Genomic DNA, 19986 nt, shown 5'->3' on the forward strand with positions numbered 1-19986 from the left:
CAGGGCAGACCCTACAATGACAGGCTACGGGACCTGAACCTGTTCAGCCTTCACAAGAGAAGACTGAGGGGGGACCTGGTGACCGTCTATAAACTCACTAGGGGGGACCAGAAGGGTTTGGGGGAGACCTTGTTTCCCCCAGCGCCCCCCGGGATAGCAAGGAATAACAGCCACAAGTTGTTGGAGAGTAGGTTTAGATTAGACATCCGTAGGAACTACTTCACGGTCAGGGCAGCTAGGATCTGGAACCAACTTCCAAGGGAAGTGGTGCTGGCTCCTACCCTGGGGGTCTTTAAGAAGCAGCTTGATGCCTACGTGACTGGGGTAATTTGAGCCCAGTTTTCCTCCTGCCCAGGCAGGGGGTCGGACTTGAAGATCTACAAGGTCCCTTCCGACCCTACTTCTATGATTCTATGATTTGCTGAAACATCAGTTGAGATAAAAAGTAGAGTTTGTCCTGGGTAAATTAAGGAAAGGTATTCAGGAGTCCCTTTGTTTTTTCAGTTCTCCTGTCGAGCTTTTGGATTTTATTTTTATTTGATGGCATGTTATTTAACTTAATGTAATGACATGCCTGTTGTTCCTTTCTTCCTAGTCTGTGAGATGCCTATAACTGTGACTTCTTTCTCTACCTACTTAGAAGTCAACGTTGGTTCCTTAGAAGACTTTTATTTTTGTTTCTGGTTGGGTTGTCCTGGAACGCTCCTTATTTGGAATATTTAGTTAGAAGTGCCAATTATCTATCTCCATCTTTCCCAATTAGCATGTTTCCTGTACCTGGATAGTTTCTGTACCTTTTTCTTAAAGGATTCAATATTTTTAAAAAAAATTCAGAAACTCTCTGATTTATTTGTAATTCTCAGAAAATTCATTTTGTATTTAAACTCCAAATGCTATAACTTTGGAAGTGAACAAAATGGTTGGATCTAAGCACAAAATTCAACTCAATCTTATTTAACCAAGGCCAAAGTATAGCAGCATGATTGGATATCTTGTGCATGCTGCTGCTGTGAGACCTGATCAAAGTCCCATAAAGTTAATGGACTCCCTTTGACTTGAGCAGTTGATTTTATTCACTATTGAAAAATCCAGTAATGGATTTAAAAACTAGAGCTGAAGTTAAATACTTGGGGTTTTTTGTGAATTTTTGCCTTACCGTTCCTTCTGTCAGAATGGATAGATTTAAAAATGGTAAGCAAAAAACTTTAGTATCAATAATAAATCTTAATCTTTTTCTATGCTTTTACTTATTCTTTTACAGAAAACTCTGTTCTCATTGTTCAGTTCAGGAGTTTGTCCTGTGAACACATTCAAGCAACTATGTAATTTAACATATATATTTATTCATATTCTTAACTGTTATATTTTTCTTATTAGAAATATTATGGACCACATTTAATTTACTGGTTTATTAATTATACTTGTGATTTGAATCAGACTTTTTTATGGACGTTGGAATTCAATGAAAATGAAGAAAATCAACATTTAGAAATTGTTATAATAAGCTACCTTTTAAATGTGCTGAACATATAAGAAGGGGAAGTTACTGCGTTTACGAAATAAAGAAGTATTATCCATTATTTCTGGTTACTGCATCCTTTCAAGATTTCAAAATTAGTAGATCTCTCATTTCTTACTTCTAGTCTTTAAGCTTTGGTTGGAAGAGGAAAGCCAGCGTTCCTGGTTATTCTGGCTTCCAATCAGTTCTTATTAAAGAAACCATTATTGAATGGAACTAAACTAAATAAATAGGAAAGAAGAAAATACTATCTTTGTACCTTTATAAGAAGATAGAACTGATTTATCGTATTAGTAAACTCTGGCTATTTAGTTAGTTGTTTTCTCCAGTTCAGTGCTTTGTGGCATTGTATCTTGAGGCTTTCTTTCAAAATTCAGTTGCAAACATCTTCTGCTAGAATATTTAATTTCATTTATGTTTAGGCATGATAGTAAATAAAGGCATTTATACTGGTAGTCGTAATCTCACATTTAATAGGTATATTTTTTAAAAAGTATAATTAAATAAGACATTTCAATTTATTTCTTATTTAACTAAAATCAATTTTTATCCACCATTTTCTTTCCGAATATGGGAAAATGGTGAAATGAACTTCACACAATAAGTAAGGGGAGAGGGAATGTGACCTGGAAAAAGGTTGTCTTTTTCCTAAACTGGTATTTTGTATCTCCTTTAATCAATGAAAGAAGACAGTCTATTCTGCCACTCAAACAAGCCAAGCTAAGCGCAGACTATAAAACCATTTCTGTTCAAACCCTAAACTGCTAACAATGCCTCTGTGGATCCCTTCTCTCAATATTCACAGAGCCGTGGATAGCCTTAAAAACCTACGAACTACTCAAAGTAAATATTTTTATGAGATTAAAAAAGTTACTGATGTTTCTAAAGTTACTAAAGTGTCCTCCAATATACATTTATTGTGTGGCCTACTTTTTCCTGCACTGCAGTGTGATTCGTATGCAATACATCTTGCGCTTTCTGCACCTTATTCCCTTCCCATGGACCGGTGAAAAAAAGAGCCCAAAACCTAGATCTGCTGACTTTTCCTTGTGTTGTATATTTAAAATATGGTCTTGTTCACCCTGTTAGATTCTATGAAGGCTGGAGAGCTCATGAAATGATGACATCACAAGTGATTGAATACTGAGTATTTGAGAAGAGGAGTGTTTTTTGTTTTTTTGGGGGGGGGGGTTGGTAAGACTTGCTTATGGATGGTTTTGTTGTTTATTTTATGTCCAGTGCATAATTAGCATTTGGAAGAAAGAGGTCTGTTTAAGATTAAAACATTTGTGCATCTTTCGTTAAGGGTTGTGGGTTGGAAATAGATATCTCCAGGCAGTGTGTCCTCCGATAAAAATCTGACCAAAACTGACATTTCTAAGACTAAAAAAAAAAAAAAAAAAAAAGGACTTTTTTTTTTTTTTTTTAAGTAATACTCTGAAAAAAAGAAAAAAAGTCAGTTGTGGCTTAGCTTTTAAGTCCTGAGGAATAGCCTCTCCTTTCTTTCCCCTACTTGCTCATAACAGATTTGGTGGCTTGGTTTGTAACAATAACAAACTCTGCGTGAAGATGTCTAACTGTCCATTCTTGGTTTCACATAAATAACGCCTGAAGAATCAGTTAGTCATCTTGAACTTCCTCTTCCCTTTCCAAATATAAAAGGCATCCCAAGTGAAAACCTATAATATAAATACCTAGGGTCTTACACTACTACCTGTCGCTGTAGGGCAGAGGTGTCCAACCTTTTTGAATGTGGGGCTGGATCATGAACTTTTTATCACCCAGTGGGCTGGCGAGCCATATTCAAAGACCTCACAGGAAGCGGTATCACATTACCTCCCCGAAACGAAAATACAGTGTTTACTTTTGTTTCCCGTCGCAGCACCTCGGGCCTCAGAAAACAGCTTGGAGGGCTGCATGGCGGCCCACGGGCCGTATGTTGGACAAGCCTGCTGTAGGATCTGATCACCTGCCTTGTAAAATCAATAGTGATTTGATTCATAATCCTCTCCAGCTTCTACAAAAGAAAAGCTTTGATATTTCTATCATCATTCTTTCTTCCACCCCCTCCTGTGAGCAGGATGTAGTAAAATAGCTTCTTTTATTCCCTGGTGCATAGTTACAAACTTAATATCATAATGACTTAAATAGTCCTATCCACAAATCCCTAATTACATTTCTGCATATAGTAGATATAGAAGACTGCACGGTTCATTGTTCTAATAGCTCATCTGTCATCATTCCCCTCTTCCCCCACACCCTTGTGTAAAAGCGATATATGTAGAACAATGGAGGACAAACTACTACATCAATGAGTCATAAAAAGTCCTCTGCTGATTGGTGGGGGGAATTCATCTAATTGGTGAACACTGGTTATGTTCCTGTCTTTGTTTTTCTCTCTATTACTCTGTACAAATGTAGTCAATTAAAAAAATGACTGGGAGCATTTAAAAGAAAACAAATGATACATTTCAGCATTCTAGTTTTTGTCCACCCCCTTTTCCTCCTGAAATTGAATTCAGCTTAATTGTTGGAGCACTAGTGTGCAAATACAATATACTTATAAGTACGGTGACCTTAAAATGTGTTTTTTATAACTTTTTAGATCATGTTAGACCAGGGATTCTTCTGTGGTTTAAGCCAAACAACTGAAGTTGAAGGGGGAAAAGAAATTATTTTATAACAGCTCAGTCAAGCTTGTTACTTCTAATGTTCTTATCACAGTCATTGGAATCAATGAGATGAGCTGCAAATTTCCCTGGAAAAATCTGTTAAATGGCTTCTTGTTTCACACTTTCTTTCTGTTAAAGCAGTGTTAGCCATTTGATTGGAAAATTTGCCTGTATTCATTCAATCGTTAAGAATAGTAATTTTAAATTCGTGCAGAATTGACAGTATAAATGAAGTGAAGTTTGGTTAACCTTTATTGGAGAAACTTATCTTTTTTTGAGATATTAGTTAACTTGCCAGTGGGCACATCTACACGAGACATTTACTATGCAGTAGCCTAATTAACTGTGTAGTAAATGTCTTGGCATCTACATGTGTGCCCCTGTTAGGGTGGATGAAACTAATAAACTCTGCAGCAAGGTAGGCCTTGTAAATAAATACAAGACCTACCCTGCTGCGGAGTTTATTCGTGCACAGCAGTGCACATGTAGAAGCTGGAGGGACTGGCTGGGGCACGAGGGGGTGCTTCAGTGCGGGGGCTGCCTGCTAGCTAGCTTCTTGCTGAAGCACCCTCGTGCCCCAGCCAGTCCCTTCATAGCGCATTGAGCCCAGTCAGTGCAGTCCCAGGCTGGCAGGCTGACCCCCCAGGCTCCCTGTCCACTGGAGCTGCTTTGTTCTGGCTCAGTCTCCTGCACTTCGGGTGCACGTGTAAACTGCATGCCTGGGAGTTTCCTGGGAACAATAAACTGTGGAGCAATAAACTCTGCAGTTTATTGTTGTTCACGAATGGCACGTGTAGATGCACCCAATATAATTTCCTTCTTCCAAATCCTTGATTCTAGTGCCATATATATTACTACTCAGTCTCCTACTGACAGTGATGAGAACACATCTCTTCTTGCCAGTACTGTCTTTATGCTGGAATGCCCATTTATAACAGGAACCTTCCTATTTTCTGTTTTCAAAGAAAGTTTTATTCCTTTGCAGCTTGCACATCTTGAAATGTGCAAGCTGCATCTTCCTGCAAGACACATTTCTAACTGGTTTGCTTTCCATAATCTAGCATTATATGTAAAACCATGTTTTCAGCATATGGACTGACTCACTGGAAGTGATTAGAAGTAAATACTTCTATCTTGTATTGGTTGGGAATTTTCCAAGGGATTTTTTGTTGTCGTTGGTAAATGTCAATTAGTAGAAACTGAAACTTTTGGATGAAGCTTTTATTAGGAAATGTTTTTGAGGTTAGACAGGATTGCTGATGAAGTCCTACTCAATTACATTTCATGGTCCAGTGGTTTGATCATTTCGGGTATGGGAGAATCCACGGACTTGAACCTATGCCTCCTAAGAGAAAATTAAGCTGCCACTTGGAATGTAGAATTCGAAAGGTCTTGCTTTTATCCCAAAGTAGAACAAAAACAAATCTTGATGATGATTTTTGCAAATTACAAGTCTCGTTTTCCAGTGAGCCCTACTCCTTATTATGGTTGGCTAAATAAGATCTATTGACTGCAGTGAATTGTATAGTCAGCCCAAGGTGTTAGCTTTTCTTTTTAATGCAGTTTTAAAAACTCGCTCCAATTTTTTGATGGACCTCCCATTACCAATTTGCCATGTTCCTACTGTATTTTGAAATATACTATTGCTATTGAAAGAAAGCAGTTATGAAGTTAACTCTGGCAGCTGCCAAGAAATGTTTATGCTCTTGTTGGCAGGCGACGTAGCATTATTATAATAAAGGATGCAGCTGCAGATTATGCTTTTTTTATTTGGAATCTAAATAAGCATGGTCAGTTTGGGGCTGAGATCTGTCTTGGCTAGTAGTGTTACCTAGGAAACAAGAATTCAACTTTCCAAAAAATCCTAAATGGGGAGAGAGGGCTGTAGTCTATGTTTAGAAACTGTTCAGATTAGTATATGGGACAAAAACTATGCTTTTTTACACACGTGTACACGCCCACACACACTTCTCTCTCTCTTTCTCTCCCTCGACTGAAATATTTAGAAATATTACACTGATCACATTTTTCTTTTAAAGCCTCTTAGATAATTGGCTGTGTAGAGTAGAAGCAGCCTAGTAAAATAATTAAAAATAATCAGACTTTAATAATCTATTCTGACAAGTTGTTATCAATTCTGACAAATTCCACTAATTATCTCCATCATAGAGTCACTGGAATGGTAGGCAGTCTCAGTTCAGTTTTATGAGAGAAGACACAAAACTCAGGCATAGGAGACTCAAAGAGGCTGCTGAACACATGCAGATCCTGTGGGCTTACGTATTGAGGTACACAGCTTATGTTGCATTGAATTGCTAAGTGGGGATACTGGTCTACATATGCCATCATGGAATGGAGAAGCCAAGGATAAGCCACAGTGCTATTTAAAATGCATGAAAAAAGCTTTGCATGGGGAATGCCTCCAGCTTGTAACTGTAAATTAAAAAGTATTCATAGTCAAGGCTCTCTGCTTCACTGTACTCTAATTCACTCAGTGATACTTTTGGTATTGTAGGTCATATGATTCTTTATCTGGAGGCTTTTGCCTACTGCCAAGAAGGGGCTGTGGCTTATGTCGAATTAAGGATGGTATAAAATATTGCTAGAATGATTATAAAAAGCAACATTCCTGTACCTCTGTGACTTTCATATCCTATCTGCTTAGCTTTCTGTCAAAAAAATAAAGCTGTCTATTGCTAGTAGAGTAGAGCATGTATAGCCAAGGAACTTAAGAGTTAGCTTGTTTTCATTCTGGCTCCCAAATCATTAGCACAGTTGTTACTAGGTTCTGACTTCAGAACCTTTATTGAAGGTGAAGACTCCTGAGAAGAAGAGTTTGTTGCTCTCTTCACATAAGAGATTGCCTCCTGGCTTGAATTTGAGGCATTTGGAAGAATGTTCTCATTGATGCAGAGGACCTGAAACTCCTTCTGTGATATCTTGTTCCTTGTGATTCACAGCTCCTATCCCTCAAACCACTATTTGGATAAACTTTCCTCCTGCAGTTGCTGCTGTCTAAATCTTCCATATTTCCCAAAGCTAATTATGTCTGCTACACCCATACTTGAAAACACTTGGCTGTTTCCTCTCACACCAACTCTTTTTAGGCAGAGAAGCCAGGCCTAGCTGGCTCTCTGAGCTCCCTTTACTGCCTCCCTTACTGGGCTGCTGACCTTTACCAGCCCTGCTGCAGTCCAGCTTAAGGTTGCTTCTCCCAACCCTTGAAGCCTGAAGTAGGGAGAGACCAAGGAGAATGGTGAGCAAGGTGGAAAAGAAAAGGGATGAGGGGAAGGTCTTTCTGTAATGGAGGCAAGAGCAACAGAGACAGTGGCAGTGATGTGAATGTTAGGGCTGTTCTATGTGCAGTGTTTGAACCATGAGAACTATATTAGTGTAGAAACACTAGTTAAATAAGTGAACTGCCCTATTGCAGATGCAGTTATGGATCAGTAAGGTTTTGTACTGCTGAGACTAATCTCTAGGCTGGCCCTTACAGAGAAGAAGAGAACAAGGTCCTAATAATGAAGAAGGAAAGTGGAAACTTCAGTGGTACTTATTTAATTGTAGCTGTTTCTAAACTAAAGTGACTCTATCAGGAGACTAGCCCTAGCATTCATATTGCTGCCATAATTACTCATTGTCTTATTGCTGCTCTTACCTCTTCAGTACAAAGGACCCTCTCCTCTTTCTTCTCCAGTCTTTTTCCTTTTTTTAACAGTTCTCACATAGTTGGATGATTCCTCAGGAGCTAGGATTTGAAATACACCACATGTTGCAAGAGCTGACAGTAGTGCAACCCAGAACAAGAGCCTGGATCAGATTTGTGCAGTTTATCTAGTTCTTTTCCTCTTTAGCTAAAAATCAGTGTTTAGTTAAAAACAGAATTAAACTGGGGCAGCTTGGCTAGGGTAGACTAGGGGCAAAAACCTTAAAAGATCCTAGGGCTCTTTTAAAATTTTTACCCTGGATTTTGGAGGTGCTCTGGAGGACAGTGGGTGGTATCTGTTATACATGTTACATATATTATACAATTACCTATGCACAATTAATTTCACACTGAGTCCTTAATAAAAACACTAAGGACTAGCAAGTTCTCAGAACCTATTGTGATATGGTCACATAAGGCCCTAAAGTAGAAATGAAAACTCCCAGATCACACTGGACATGTCTGCATGAGCTTCTTTACCATCTACACATGGCACCATTTACTGAGCAGGAAATTATTTTACTGTGCAGTTAGCTACTACCTGAAAATACAGGTAGTAAACTAACTGTGCAGTAGATACTGTGCAGTAACGTTCATGTAGATGCTGACCGGGAGCAGATTTGCTCCTGGGCAGCAGGGGGCCACAGGGTACAGGGAGTTCTCTGTCCCTAGTCCTGGCGCTGCTCACCTCCCTAGCTTTCCTTCCCCTCCCCCCCCTCCCCCCCAACTTGCTCCCCAGAGCAGACAGCTCCCTGTCAAGTAGGATAGTTGCTGGTGAGCCCTGTGGCCCCCTCCCCCCCCAAGCAGGAGGCATGCCAGCAGCTGCCCCACATGTGGGACAGCTCCCAGCTTCCCTGCCCAGCACTGGGCTTGCTGGCAGCTGTGTTTCCCAATGGGCATGGGGCCAGGAGAGCTCTGCCCACTGCAGGGGCAGCTGTCTCTTGACCTGGTTCACACTGGGTCCCTTCCTGATATTCATGGGGCTGTTGCAGCCAGCAGAGCTCCCCTGGCCCTGTGCCCACTGGGATCTGCCCTGTGCCCCTTGTCAGCCCTCAGGCTAGCACCCAGGGGAGCCTGGAGCTCATTCTGGCTGGTGTGGGGGGACAGAGTAGGGCAGGAGTAGTCCTGTACAGGGCTGCTCCTATTGGGAGTAAATCTGCTCTCACCAAGGAGCATGTGCTCCCAGGAAGGTTTACTGAGCAGTATTTTACTGTGCAGTAAGTCTACTGCAAATTAATAGCATGTGTAGACACCATGCCCACTGAGTAGGAGGGTAATAGCAGCATTAAGAATTGCAGAGCAAAATTGTGGGATAGGAGAGATTTTTTTTCAGAGAAAAGATGTGCTTGGCTCAAACCTATAAAAAGCTTTGGTGCAAAAGTTCTTGTGCATCTTGTGCAGGGACTGAGGTCTAATCAGCACCTTCTCTATCCCAGCTCATTTATGAGAACACTTGGTATTGCACCAAGTGCCATGGTTTTTTCTTTTTTTTTTTTTTATTAGCGAGAGACAATAAAAAACAACAACCCCCCCCCCCCCCCCCCCCAGCTAATTGTCTGCTTGGAATGCTGCTTTCATTTAAAAAATAGAAAGGTACTCGGCTGTATCTGTTGCTGATAAGCAGTGCAAAGCCCGTCACAGACCACTTGGCAACAACTAAATCTGGAGTCCTCCAGCCCTCTTAAGCCTAGTTCTCTGTCACAGGTATACTGTATCCATAGTGAAGTGTCACTAGAGAACTCGCAGCAGAGCTGTTAACTGCACTTCATGGCTTGGGTTGAGAGGAGAGGGGGTGGTAAGTGGGTTTCCATTGTAAAGCAGTGTGTACAAGTTATTCCTCACTCAACTATTCTTGTACAGAGCTTTAAGAAAAGCAATTTCTATGTTATAAGCTGCGACCTGAATCTTAACTTCCTGCTTGAGGGTCCTGTATTCAATACTGTGATGATGGAACTGCTCTCAAATGGAGGATCAGGCTGGCCTGCTCAATCTTGTTGCATCCTTGTTGTACCACTTGTGATCCTAGCTGTGACCCATTTATGTTGGCTCCTCCTACAAGCCTTTTGGTGTTTCCTACCAAACTACCCACTTAAGCATGGTAAGATTTCCCTGGCTTGAACTTTCTCCTTTTGCATGTCTCTTTTAATGACTCACTTCTGCTTCAGCATCCATAAAAAATAAATGTATGTATAATGGTCACATTTGTGATGGGAAACTGAACTGCGCATGGGAATTTCAATGCTAATTTATTTTCTATTAATCTAAAAAATGTTATGTTTGCCTGATCCTCTGCTGCTTGTCCTTCCTCCTGGATTTTAAAACCTTCTAGGCATGGACAACATCAACGTTTGCTTGTATGATTTCAACACATTGAAGTCCAGGTTTGGATTGCTGTCTGTAGTGCTGCTGTTTTTACTTAGCATGCCAAATCACTATACTGTGACTAAATAGGAATGTGACAGAGCTGCACTACATGGGCAGGAGAAAGTGGAGCACAGTCCTTGAAGTACAAAGATTAAGGGATGCTCAGTGAAACTGAAAGCCAACACATTTAAGAAAATATATTAATTTTTTTACCTATCTTTAGAATTGGCTTTTAGAACTTGCTACCGCAAGAAATTGTGGAGGCCAAGAGTTAAGACAGTTTCACAAAAGGGTTAGATGCTTGTATGGGTAGTAAGACCGTTGCTGGTGGCAGTCACAGACCCATAGACTAAGGGGCTGGAAGGGATCATGTAGATCATCAGGTCCAGTCCCCTTGCACTAGGCAGGAAAAGACAACTGAGGTCAAGTGACCCCAGCGAGGTGACTGTCCAGTCTCCTCTTGAAGATTTCCAGGGTAGGTGACTGCACCACCACTGGAGGGAGTTTATTCCACAGTCTGGACACCCTCACTCTGAAGGGGTTTTTCCTGGAATTGAGCCTGAAGCGGCCTTCCAGGAGTTTGTATCCATTGCTCCTGGTCTTCCCCAGGGGTGCCCTGGTGAACAGCTGTTCACCGAGTTCTTGATTCATTTTTGTGTGGTATACAAACTTTATAATCCCTCACGCTTTGGAGCCTAAGGAAGCCACTCACTAATTAGTAAGAAATATCCCCTTTGGACAGGTCACTTCACAGCTGTCTACTAAGGTGGGTGCAGCTTCCTTTGAATCATTTTGTTACTGCCAGACAACATTTTGGGCTTGGTGAAATATTAGCTGATCTGCTACAAGCAATTACTCTATGACTTTCAGCCTGCGTATTGCTATGAATCGTCTGCATCAGAGTCCTACCTAGGCAGTTGCATCCCTGAGGCAGCAGTGTGACACCAAAGGGCAGTCCCAGCTTCCGTGGTAGCAACTGCAGTGGTGTGATCAGTGCAGTCACAGCTATTTTTTGCACTCTCGCACAAAGGTGACATCTGGGGCTGCTGCCCTGGTCCCCCCACGTGTTCCCCTCCTCCAGTTGCACTGCTGCTCTGCATGACTATATTTCTCTAGCATAGATCTGAAGAGGAGCTCTGCATCAGTTTTGCAAGAAAAATTAAGCTTAGTCTCTTCTTTTGCCTAAAAAAAAAAAAAAGTAGAAGGAATAAACAAGAAAAGGCTTGTGCCTTTTTGTCAAAGTGCTTTCAGATTACTTATACTTAGTAAATTACATTTGTTTCTGGAAAGAAAAAATAAAACCTGTCAGTTGAAGTAGTTTGTCACCAGTTCCAAGATCTGCAAAATCAAAGCCAGTTTTGACACTTGCTTTTCACATTTCTGATGCATTTATAACACACCCTGATTACCTAACTGATCCACAGGCGGCTTCCTTAAGCAGACAATAAGATGGATAAAGCTTATTCAGAGGATTTTAAAGTATAAAATGACTTTCTCCTTCATCCTTATATGATGCTGTCAGATTATGATCTTATGAGGAGTAATGTCTGATGCACAGGACGGTGGTGCAATTGGCCTATCTTGGAGAACAGACTCCCAGAGACGAGTGTAGTTGGCAACATCTGTTGCTGCTCTCAGTGGACACAGACTAATACAGTATGGTTTATACTGATGCAGTAGTGAAATGGCCCAGGCTGCTTTCTGAGCGAACACCCAGTTAGTCTTCAGCATCATATTTCTACCTCTTTGTAGTGAAAGACAAATTCAGCCTTCTCTTCTCTCTCTCTTTCATCTTCCATGGCTCATTTGGCCTCTGAACAGCTTTTAAAGCCTTGTGAAAAGACTGGTGGGTTTGTTGTATGCTGGTCAGAAGGCTGCTCGCTCCTTAGAACCGCTGTAGCAGTCTTTTGCTCTTCCTTCCTCTGTTCCCAGTTGTTTTTGGGGACTTGTTAGCTAGGAAGCCGTTCTCATTGGCAAATCTCTGCACCTTTTGACCTCTTTGATAAAGCCCCATGTCTCAGTTGCTTTTCAGCCTCACAGCTTACAAGATGCCAAATTTCCAGTGGCTTTGGCTTTTGCCTTCTTAACACAGTACAAAAATCTTACTTATTCCCAGCTTTCCAGAAAGGACATCATGATAACTAACCTTCTGGAAGACTTTTTGACAAGAAAGAGAATGGGCTAGTTTTGTGTTTGAGAGTTAGTGAGAGGTTTGATGTCACCATTAAATGGAGGGTGATGCTGTGCAGTCTTCCGTCTGTCATTCTGTTGCTAGACATTTAGCCTGAATGCTGAGTTTTACACTTCTTTTGGCTCTGCTAGTGCTGGCTGTAGCTATTTGTCATTCTCTCTCTGTTTTCCTTCAGATTTCACTTATGACATGTCCAGGCCATGTCTAGACCACCAGCTGACTGCCCAGCAGTAGTATCCTCAAAACATACCTGCTGCTCTGTGTGTGGACTACCTCCCCAATGGGAAGCAGAATAGGCAAGTCTTGTGCCATGCTAGAGTGGGCTCATTAGCACTATGCAGTGACAAGGCCAATTAGGCCATTTTGAGAAGCTGCAGACTTGGTTATACTGCTTCTAGCTGTGCACTTGGAGCAGGGTGACAAGAGCACTGTTACAGGGCATGGTAAATTGTCAGGCTAGACTTCGTCCTAGCATGAATCCCAGAGCTGAGCTGGTAACCTTTCCTCCTCTTCTCTGCCCGCAAACCATATAGACGTATACTCCTGTCAAGGCATGGAGGACTTATGCAATAAGCTCCCTTTAATAGGATTTTCCAGTATAAATCTCTCATCCATTAATGGTTTATCATGTTAGCAAAGTTAGTCAGTTTATTGGATTATGTAGCTCAGGGGACTGATAATAGAATATAGAACGTTTAATTTATATGTTGCCAGTTCAAATCCAACCAGGCCAGTAGTGACGGGAAATTACCATTGGATTTGTTATTCAAGTGACTTGGATCAAAAAAATGTGGTTGCAAGTCTGCATCCATGTGCTCTTTGTTGGCAGCCTTGACACAAGAGCTGAGGATTGAACATAGGTGGATCACCTATCCAAGCAAGATGTTCTTATTTCAAAGATTATAATAACCCACAAAGCTTAACACAGTGCTCTTGAACATATGTAAAAAGTATTTGCATTGTTGCATTTTTTAAAAGCAGTCTGCAAAAAGAGGGAACAAATCCATTTTTTTCTGTATCATTTTGTCCAAGGTTTGGTTTTTTTTTTCTGCTCTGTACCTTCAGTGTGTGTGGCTATGGATAGACATTACATACAAGCTGGTATGAATGATTGGAAACTGGCTTAAATCTGTAACACAACAGAAGCTCAGTGCATATAAACTGCTTGCAAAATGGTTGAAACCAATTTAAGATGAACCTGGATGAATATAGTATCAGACTTAACTGATTTAGGTTAAATCGGTTTGTTGAACTTCTATCCCAGATCCCCTCCAGGTGCAAGTTAACTCGCAGTCCCCAGCATCCCAGGATGCTTTGCTCCTCCCCCACAAGCCTTCCGTCACAGTGTGGGCGGGCTAGCCTTGGTCAAGCTGTCTGCTCCAGGCAAGCAGAGAGGCATGCTCTAGCCCCCCCCTACCCAGCTTCTGGCCTGGGCCACTGCAGGCATGTGGCTGCATTTCTGGTATCAAAAGTGAATGTCCTTTCACTTCCTTATTGGTTCAATCTACTCAGCTTAGGCTAACCTATGAAGACTGAATTGATTCAGCCTTAGGCTTTTTGACGGTCTGTTCTTTGTGTGTGTGTGTGTTGGGGGGGTTACTGTGGAAAATGCTATGGCAACCAGAAAACAGTGAAATGATGACATCAGAGATTGAAAGATATGCAAGTAAAAGGTAACTAACTGTTCAGAACTGAGTCCTTGGTTTACATTCTTGTACCTTCAGTTAAGGCATGTGAGCTCACATTCATATTTTTAATATGAGAAGTCTTCTGAGCCCTAAGTTGATGTGTCTTTGTATTCTTCTTTAAAAAAAAATGCAAGGTTACTTTCAACTTGCTAGTTTGGGGACATTCCAAAAGCCGTTTCTCATACACTTTATTGAAGAGTTTAGGCCAACAATAATTTATTTTGTTGTTATGAGAAGGTGTATAACTGATGTTATATAACTTCTTCAGTTAATATAGCTAGAGTCTTCTGGAGATGGAAGATACTTGGAAGGAATGCTTCACAGTTTATTTCCAGCCTTGGATTGATTTATTTGTGATTTCAGATGCTCAAGAAAAATCAATTGTTAGAACAGATAGCATGTTTTGGCTCAAATTGCTTTGCAAAACATCTGAAACCTCTTTTATGACAAAATGCTAGTTCAACAGTCTAAGTGACAGCCAGCAAAACTAGGAATCATATGAAGAGTAAACATGATATTATCTACTTAAAGTTTGGTATTTTTCGATTTCAGTCCAGTCAATTTTTACTTATTCCCGAAAGAAAGAATTGCCAGTATCAGGGTGATGCAGTAGTTTATGATGCGTAATGTACCAAAATAGTCTTCTGCATTTGGAAAATGCATCTGTTAAATAGAACAATTGCTGATTATGTACTGGGTTGTTTTTAACATAATTCAGATCTTTTTCTTGTAAAAGCTGTTATCAGGGTTATAATTGTTCTTGTCTTTGTCATCCCTCCCCACCCCCTTTTCAGTAAAATATTATTGGACCAATTATAGCTGAAATGAAAAATTATTCAGAACTTACTTTAGTGGGTTAGACTTTATATAGCCTTATGGTGGTTTGAGCAAGAAACCTAGGGGCACCTATACGTGAGTGCAGAGGCTGCCCCGATGTGCTGTAGCATGGCAGTTACTGCGCTCCAGCAACCTCCTGTGTCTCTTGTATTTGTGTTCCCATACTTCAAAATGGCAGCAGGGGTGCTTGAACTAAAGCTCATTGAATGAGCTTTGGTTCAAGCACACCCACAACCATTTTGAAGCAGGTGGCCACTGATAAGCAGGGATCTGGGTTTTTCCGTTTCCCATGGAAAAATGGAGTAAAGAGTGGATTTTACCTTTTACTTCCCCCCTCGCCCTCCCCGGTGAACATGTAAAAGTTCCCTAATAGACAAAATGCCTTGGATTTTGTTTTTGATGCCACATACAAGCATTGAAATGAACTGTGAGAAGTCTTGCAGTTTTGTTCTCCCAGTAGAAAAACCTACCAGGAGAGCGCTATACAAACGTTGGAGGGGGTGGATAGGTACCGCACAGATAGCTTATGCTGGCACCAGGGTGCAGCCAGGGGGCTCCTGTGAATGCATCCCAGCATGTTTTGCAGGCTCCCCTAGCTGTTGAAGAGCAGCGAAGCACACAAGGCAGCACAGATTGGCTGACTGCCACAGGGGACCTGTCGGGCAACTCCCAGTCCCAATCCCTCCTGCCCTACTGGAGGAGAGAGGAGAAAAGCTTTGAGAGGAGATGCAGAGTGTGCCTCCCTTCTTGTCATTTTTGACGTGCCTGCATCTGGGTTTGGGTTAGAAGCCTTTGGCCAGGAGCCTTTTGTGTCAGGTTTGTCTTTCCCATGCACTGCTAGCTTCCTTGGCTGTACCTGCTGCTGGCTGCTAGAGTTTGTGCTATGTTGCTCAGAGCCTTTATCTGTTGATGTTTCCTAGGAGTTGGATGGACCTTTTCTGGAATGTAAATGGAGACCTTCAATCCACTGCAGGTTTGAACAGGGTGGGTAATCTGAACAGATGCCAGCCTTGACTTACTAAGCATTGAAGGCTGGCACAGTGCCTGCTTTCATAAAGATCTGAAGTCTGCATCAGAGCTGTTCAGGTTCATAATTGAAATTAGTCCTATAAAGCAGGGGTGCTCAACCTTTAGCCCACAGGCAAAAAACTGGCCTGCGGAGCCATGACCTCTGGCCCGTGGGGCTCCCCATGCTTGGGGAAATTTGGCAGCAGGTGAGCAGTGGCAGCTCATATTGCTACCCCTCCTGGCTGCCAAACTTCCAAGCTTTGTGCAGTGGGTCAAAACCAGGCTGCATCTTTCTCTAGATCAGTGCCAGGCCATGCCCCCTCCCCCTGTAACTGGATCAAGGCTGGGCCACATCCCCTCCCCTCCCCTTCCCCACCCCACCCCTCCAAGTTCCACCCCGTAGGGCCAACTTCAGTTGAGCCAAGCCCTCTTCCCCAGTGCAGCTGGATCAAGGCTGCACCACACCCTCTTCACCTGCTAGACAAGATCAGAGCCCAGCCATGCTCCCTTTTCCAGCGTGACTGGATCAGGGCTGAGCCATGTCCCCTCCCTGCTGCTGGGTCTGGGCCAAGCCCCCTTCTACCACACAGCTGGATTGGGGCTGTTTTGCCCCCTGCCCACCACTGCATGGCTGGATGGGGTCCTGCCATGCTGGCCTCAGGTGCCAGATTAGGACCACCAGTTGGATCTAGTTAGTGGCCCACTATGTGGCCCGCTGGGCAAAAAGGTTGGGCAACACTGCTGTAAAGGGACGTTGTTAAGCTGTATTTCAAGCATGTCTATTCTCTTTTCCCCAAACATAAGTCATTTTTCTGCAGGGCCTGTAGCTCTCCCCACCCCTAAGAGGGGACTGTAGGGCTAAAGCCTATTAGGTGGAGAAGCATTGGTTTAGGAGTTGAGAGTTGAGAGCTCTGTTGTTGGCTTGACTAATAATCTAATGAGCGTCTTTGGGCAAGTCATTTTGCCACTCTGCCTCAGTTCCCCCATATGTAAAACAGGGGTGATGACACTTGCCTTTTGGGGTCTGTGGGTGACAAGCACTATATAAGAGCATTATAAGTGCTATCCTCTGTAATTATTACTTAATAATACTATTTGAATAAAGAATTAATCATCATGTGTCAAATACAGCAAGTACTTGAGCTTCTCTCCCTTTTCTTTCTGTCGCTCCATTTACCCACATTTCTGCTCCTCCCTTAGTTACTGCCTACAATTTGTTCCCCACTGTAAACCTAAATGCCTGTCCCTCCACAATGTGCTTTTGTTTCTAATGCCTCTGTTGAATAGTGCTCAGTGTTGTATCTTGTTAAGTTGTGTATGTTCCTGACTGCAAAGCTGAATGACTGTAAGCAGAATTATGTTAAATCTACCATATCCCTCCCTCCTCCTGCTACAGTTTATTGTTCAAGTGCCGGTCAGGTAGAGGTGGGGAGGGGGAGAATTCTGCTATCATTCCTCCCTTAACATTTAGGATTTAATGGAGTCTTCTTTTCCTTTCTGCCCTGGAAATGCAATAATGTACTCTTGCTAATGGTGTAGCTGCCAGCCTGTCTCTCTCTCTTCAGCTGCTTTCTTTCCTCTTGCACTCTTCTTTCATTTTCAGCATGTGAGAGCAGGCACAGTCTCCAGGGAACAGCAGGAACAGACTGCTCTAGGATGCCAGCTTGGCTCAGAGTGCCAGCACTGGTGAAATCCTTAATCAAAGAACTTTACCACGGATGACTTCTGAGGCTGAGGAACCGCTGGTTTAAATACCCAAGGTCAACATTACTTTGAGAATAGCTGTGCTATAGATTGTTCAATTTAGTGCTTAGTCACGGCACTCTCTAATAGCCAAACAGGATTGTTATAGCTTGGTGGGGGGGATACAGTCTGCTTTCCTCTTCATTTATTTGGGTGAATTGGATTTGCTGGACACAGAGGCTGACATTCACTTGGACTTGCAAATAGAGGTGTCCAAGAGACAGATCTTAGTATGGTATTCAGGTACCTAAATAGATAGGCACATATTCACTTTCCAAAACTCAACTTGAGAAATCAGGCAGAACAGATTAGGGACAAAACACAGGTCTGACATGATGTTTGGTAGTAGATTACTATTAACAGTAGATTAAAATTTTTTTTTTCTTTTATGAGAGAACCAAAGATGCTGATTGCCAATCAGTATATTGCTTCCTGGAAACAGTTTGGCTGCTTCAGGTTAATACGTGGTCCCCATGTCACCTTTTTTGGATGAGCAAGGGAATCAAGTCATTAGGGAAACAGGTGTGGTTTTGGTGGTGGGGGGGGGGGTTTACACACAAACCCACCCCCTCTTTTCTTTAAAAAAAAAATAAAAAAATCTTAGAGTAGAAGATGCTGGTACGGTAGCTACCAGTAAGTCATTAGTTCAGGAGTATTTATTTTGGAGGTTGAATTATCATTTTGCAATAAACCTGTTGCTATGTATTTACCTATCAGTTGTGGTCTATACGACCCTCAGCACTGAAGTGGGGAAGTAGCTTCCAACCATGCTTTGAGTTGCGTGACAAATATCTATATATGTGGCCTATTCTTCTTCTCATTTTCTCCCGCAGGGAGAGGGGGGAATTTTGTATTATACAGTGCTTTGTGTTGTTGGTGTGGTGTTGAGATCGGTAATAATAGGTGTTGTGCTGCATTCCGTATTAGGAAAGGTAAAATCGGCATTCACCTTGTGCTTGAAATGGAAGGTGTCGAGGTGGTTGGTGGGTCTTTGGTTCCTAGGGAAATTCACCAGCCCGTTGGGAACATTCTGCCTCCTACATGGACAAGTGTTATCTTTGGAGAAGACCATTGCATTATGCCAGAGGAGCAGAGTTATCAACCACTGTCTTAGTTCAAGAGCTTCAGGTGATGTTCTAGGTATCTAGTATCCTAGAAGACAAGGATTATGATCTTGAATTTGAATGCATTTAAATCACAGGTGCTTTGGGGCAGGGTGCCTGTAGTGTGCGTTGCCTGTAAAGCACCGTTATTTTAGCAATCTCAGAAATTGTTCTGTGTTGCTTTTGTTTGCTCCTGGAAGGGCAGTGACTTCTGATAAGAGTCAGATTTGGAAGCATGATAAGAGATGGGAAATGTTTGCATCTCTTTGATTCCATATCAGCCCGCTCATGACAAGTGTGTGCCGTAGTCATGTTTTCCATTTTGGCTTTGGGCATTGGGTTTCTAATTCTTTTTCCTCCTCCTCGTCCTCCCTCCCAACTTCACTTAATCCCTCACATCAAGGATGGTGCTGACTGCCCCATGAGGTCCTGTTTTTAAGTCTACCCAGTTAAAGATTAAGAAAGCGTAATAAAGTGAATTGGGATGTTTCATCCTGACTTTTTCTAATATTCTGTTTCAGATTTTGACTTGAAGTATTTTTGGCACTGGAGCAAGTTTACAGACTACATGCAGTGTGTTCTGACTTTCACTGGGGTTACAGGATACATCACTTACCTCTCACTTGACTCGTTTCTCTTTGTGGAAACACTGGGCTTCCTTGCTGTGTTCACAGAGGCCATGTTAGGTATCCCACAGCTCTACCGGAACCACCAGAATAGATCAACTGAAGGAATGAGGTAAGCTATTTATTTTAACTGTGCGTCCATGTGTCCCCACATGCACACATGAATGCCAGTATTTCTGGAAGAAATTTCCAGTATGAGGAATGTCTTCCTGAATTTTTACTGCCTGATAGAGCAGCTAGTAAAGTCTGTTCCTCAGCTGCTGGAAGGTTTCATAGCACTATTTGAGGTCAGTGGAATTGCGGTGATTTATACTAGCTGATGATTTGACCTGTGGTCTTAATAAGCTCCTCAATTCAGCTCTGGTGGAGGCTGCTTGTAAAATAAACTGTGCTGGGTTCTACTTTTGGTTTAAGAGAAAGACAGCAGTTACAGGTCTGTTTTCTGTCCTTGATGTCATCCCAAACTCTGACAAATGGGTGTTCTTGAAAGCAAGATATACCTGGCTTTCCTCACAAAACATGATTTTTC

At 42.0% G+C, this 19986-nt stretch overlaps 1 protein-coding gene across 3 annotated transcripts in view; it reads left to right on the forward strand.

The window, feature by feature from the left end:
- Positions 1-19986, forward strand: part of PQLC1 (PQ loop repeat containing 1) — a 104732-nt gene that overhangs the window by 47860 nt on the left and 36886 nt on the right. For all 3 annotated transcript variants that reach the window (XM_006031100.3, XM_025212755.1, XM_025212756.1), the window contains one exon: positions 19353-19569. In XM_006031100.3, the coding sequence (XP_006031162.1) occupies positions 19353-19569 (217 nt within the window). The remainder of the gene's footprint in view (positions 1-19352; positions 19570-19986) is intronic.

This window comes from Alligator sinensis, unplaced genomic scaffold (genome assembly GCF_000455745.1).
Source record: "Alligator sinensis unplaced genomic scaffold, ASM45574v1 scaffold969_2, whole genome shotgun sequence".
In the NCBI taxonomy this organism is placed as follows: Eukaryota; Metazoa; Chordata; order Crocodylia; family Alligatoridae; genus Alligator; species Alligator sinensis.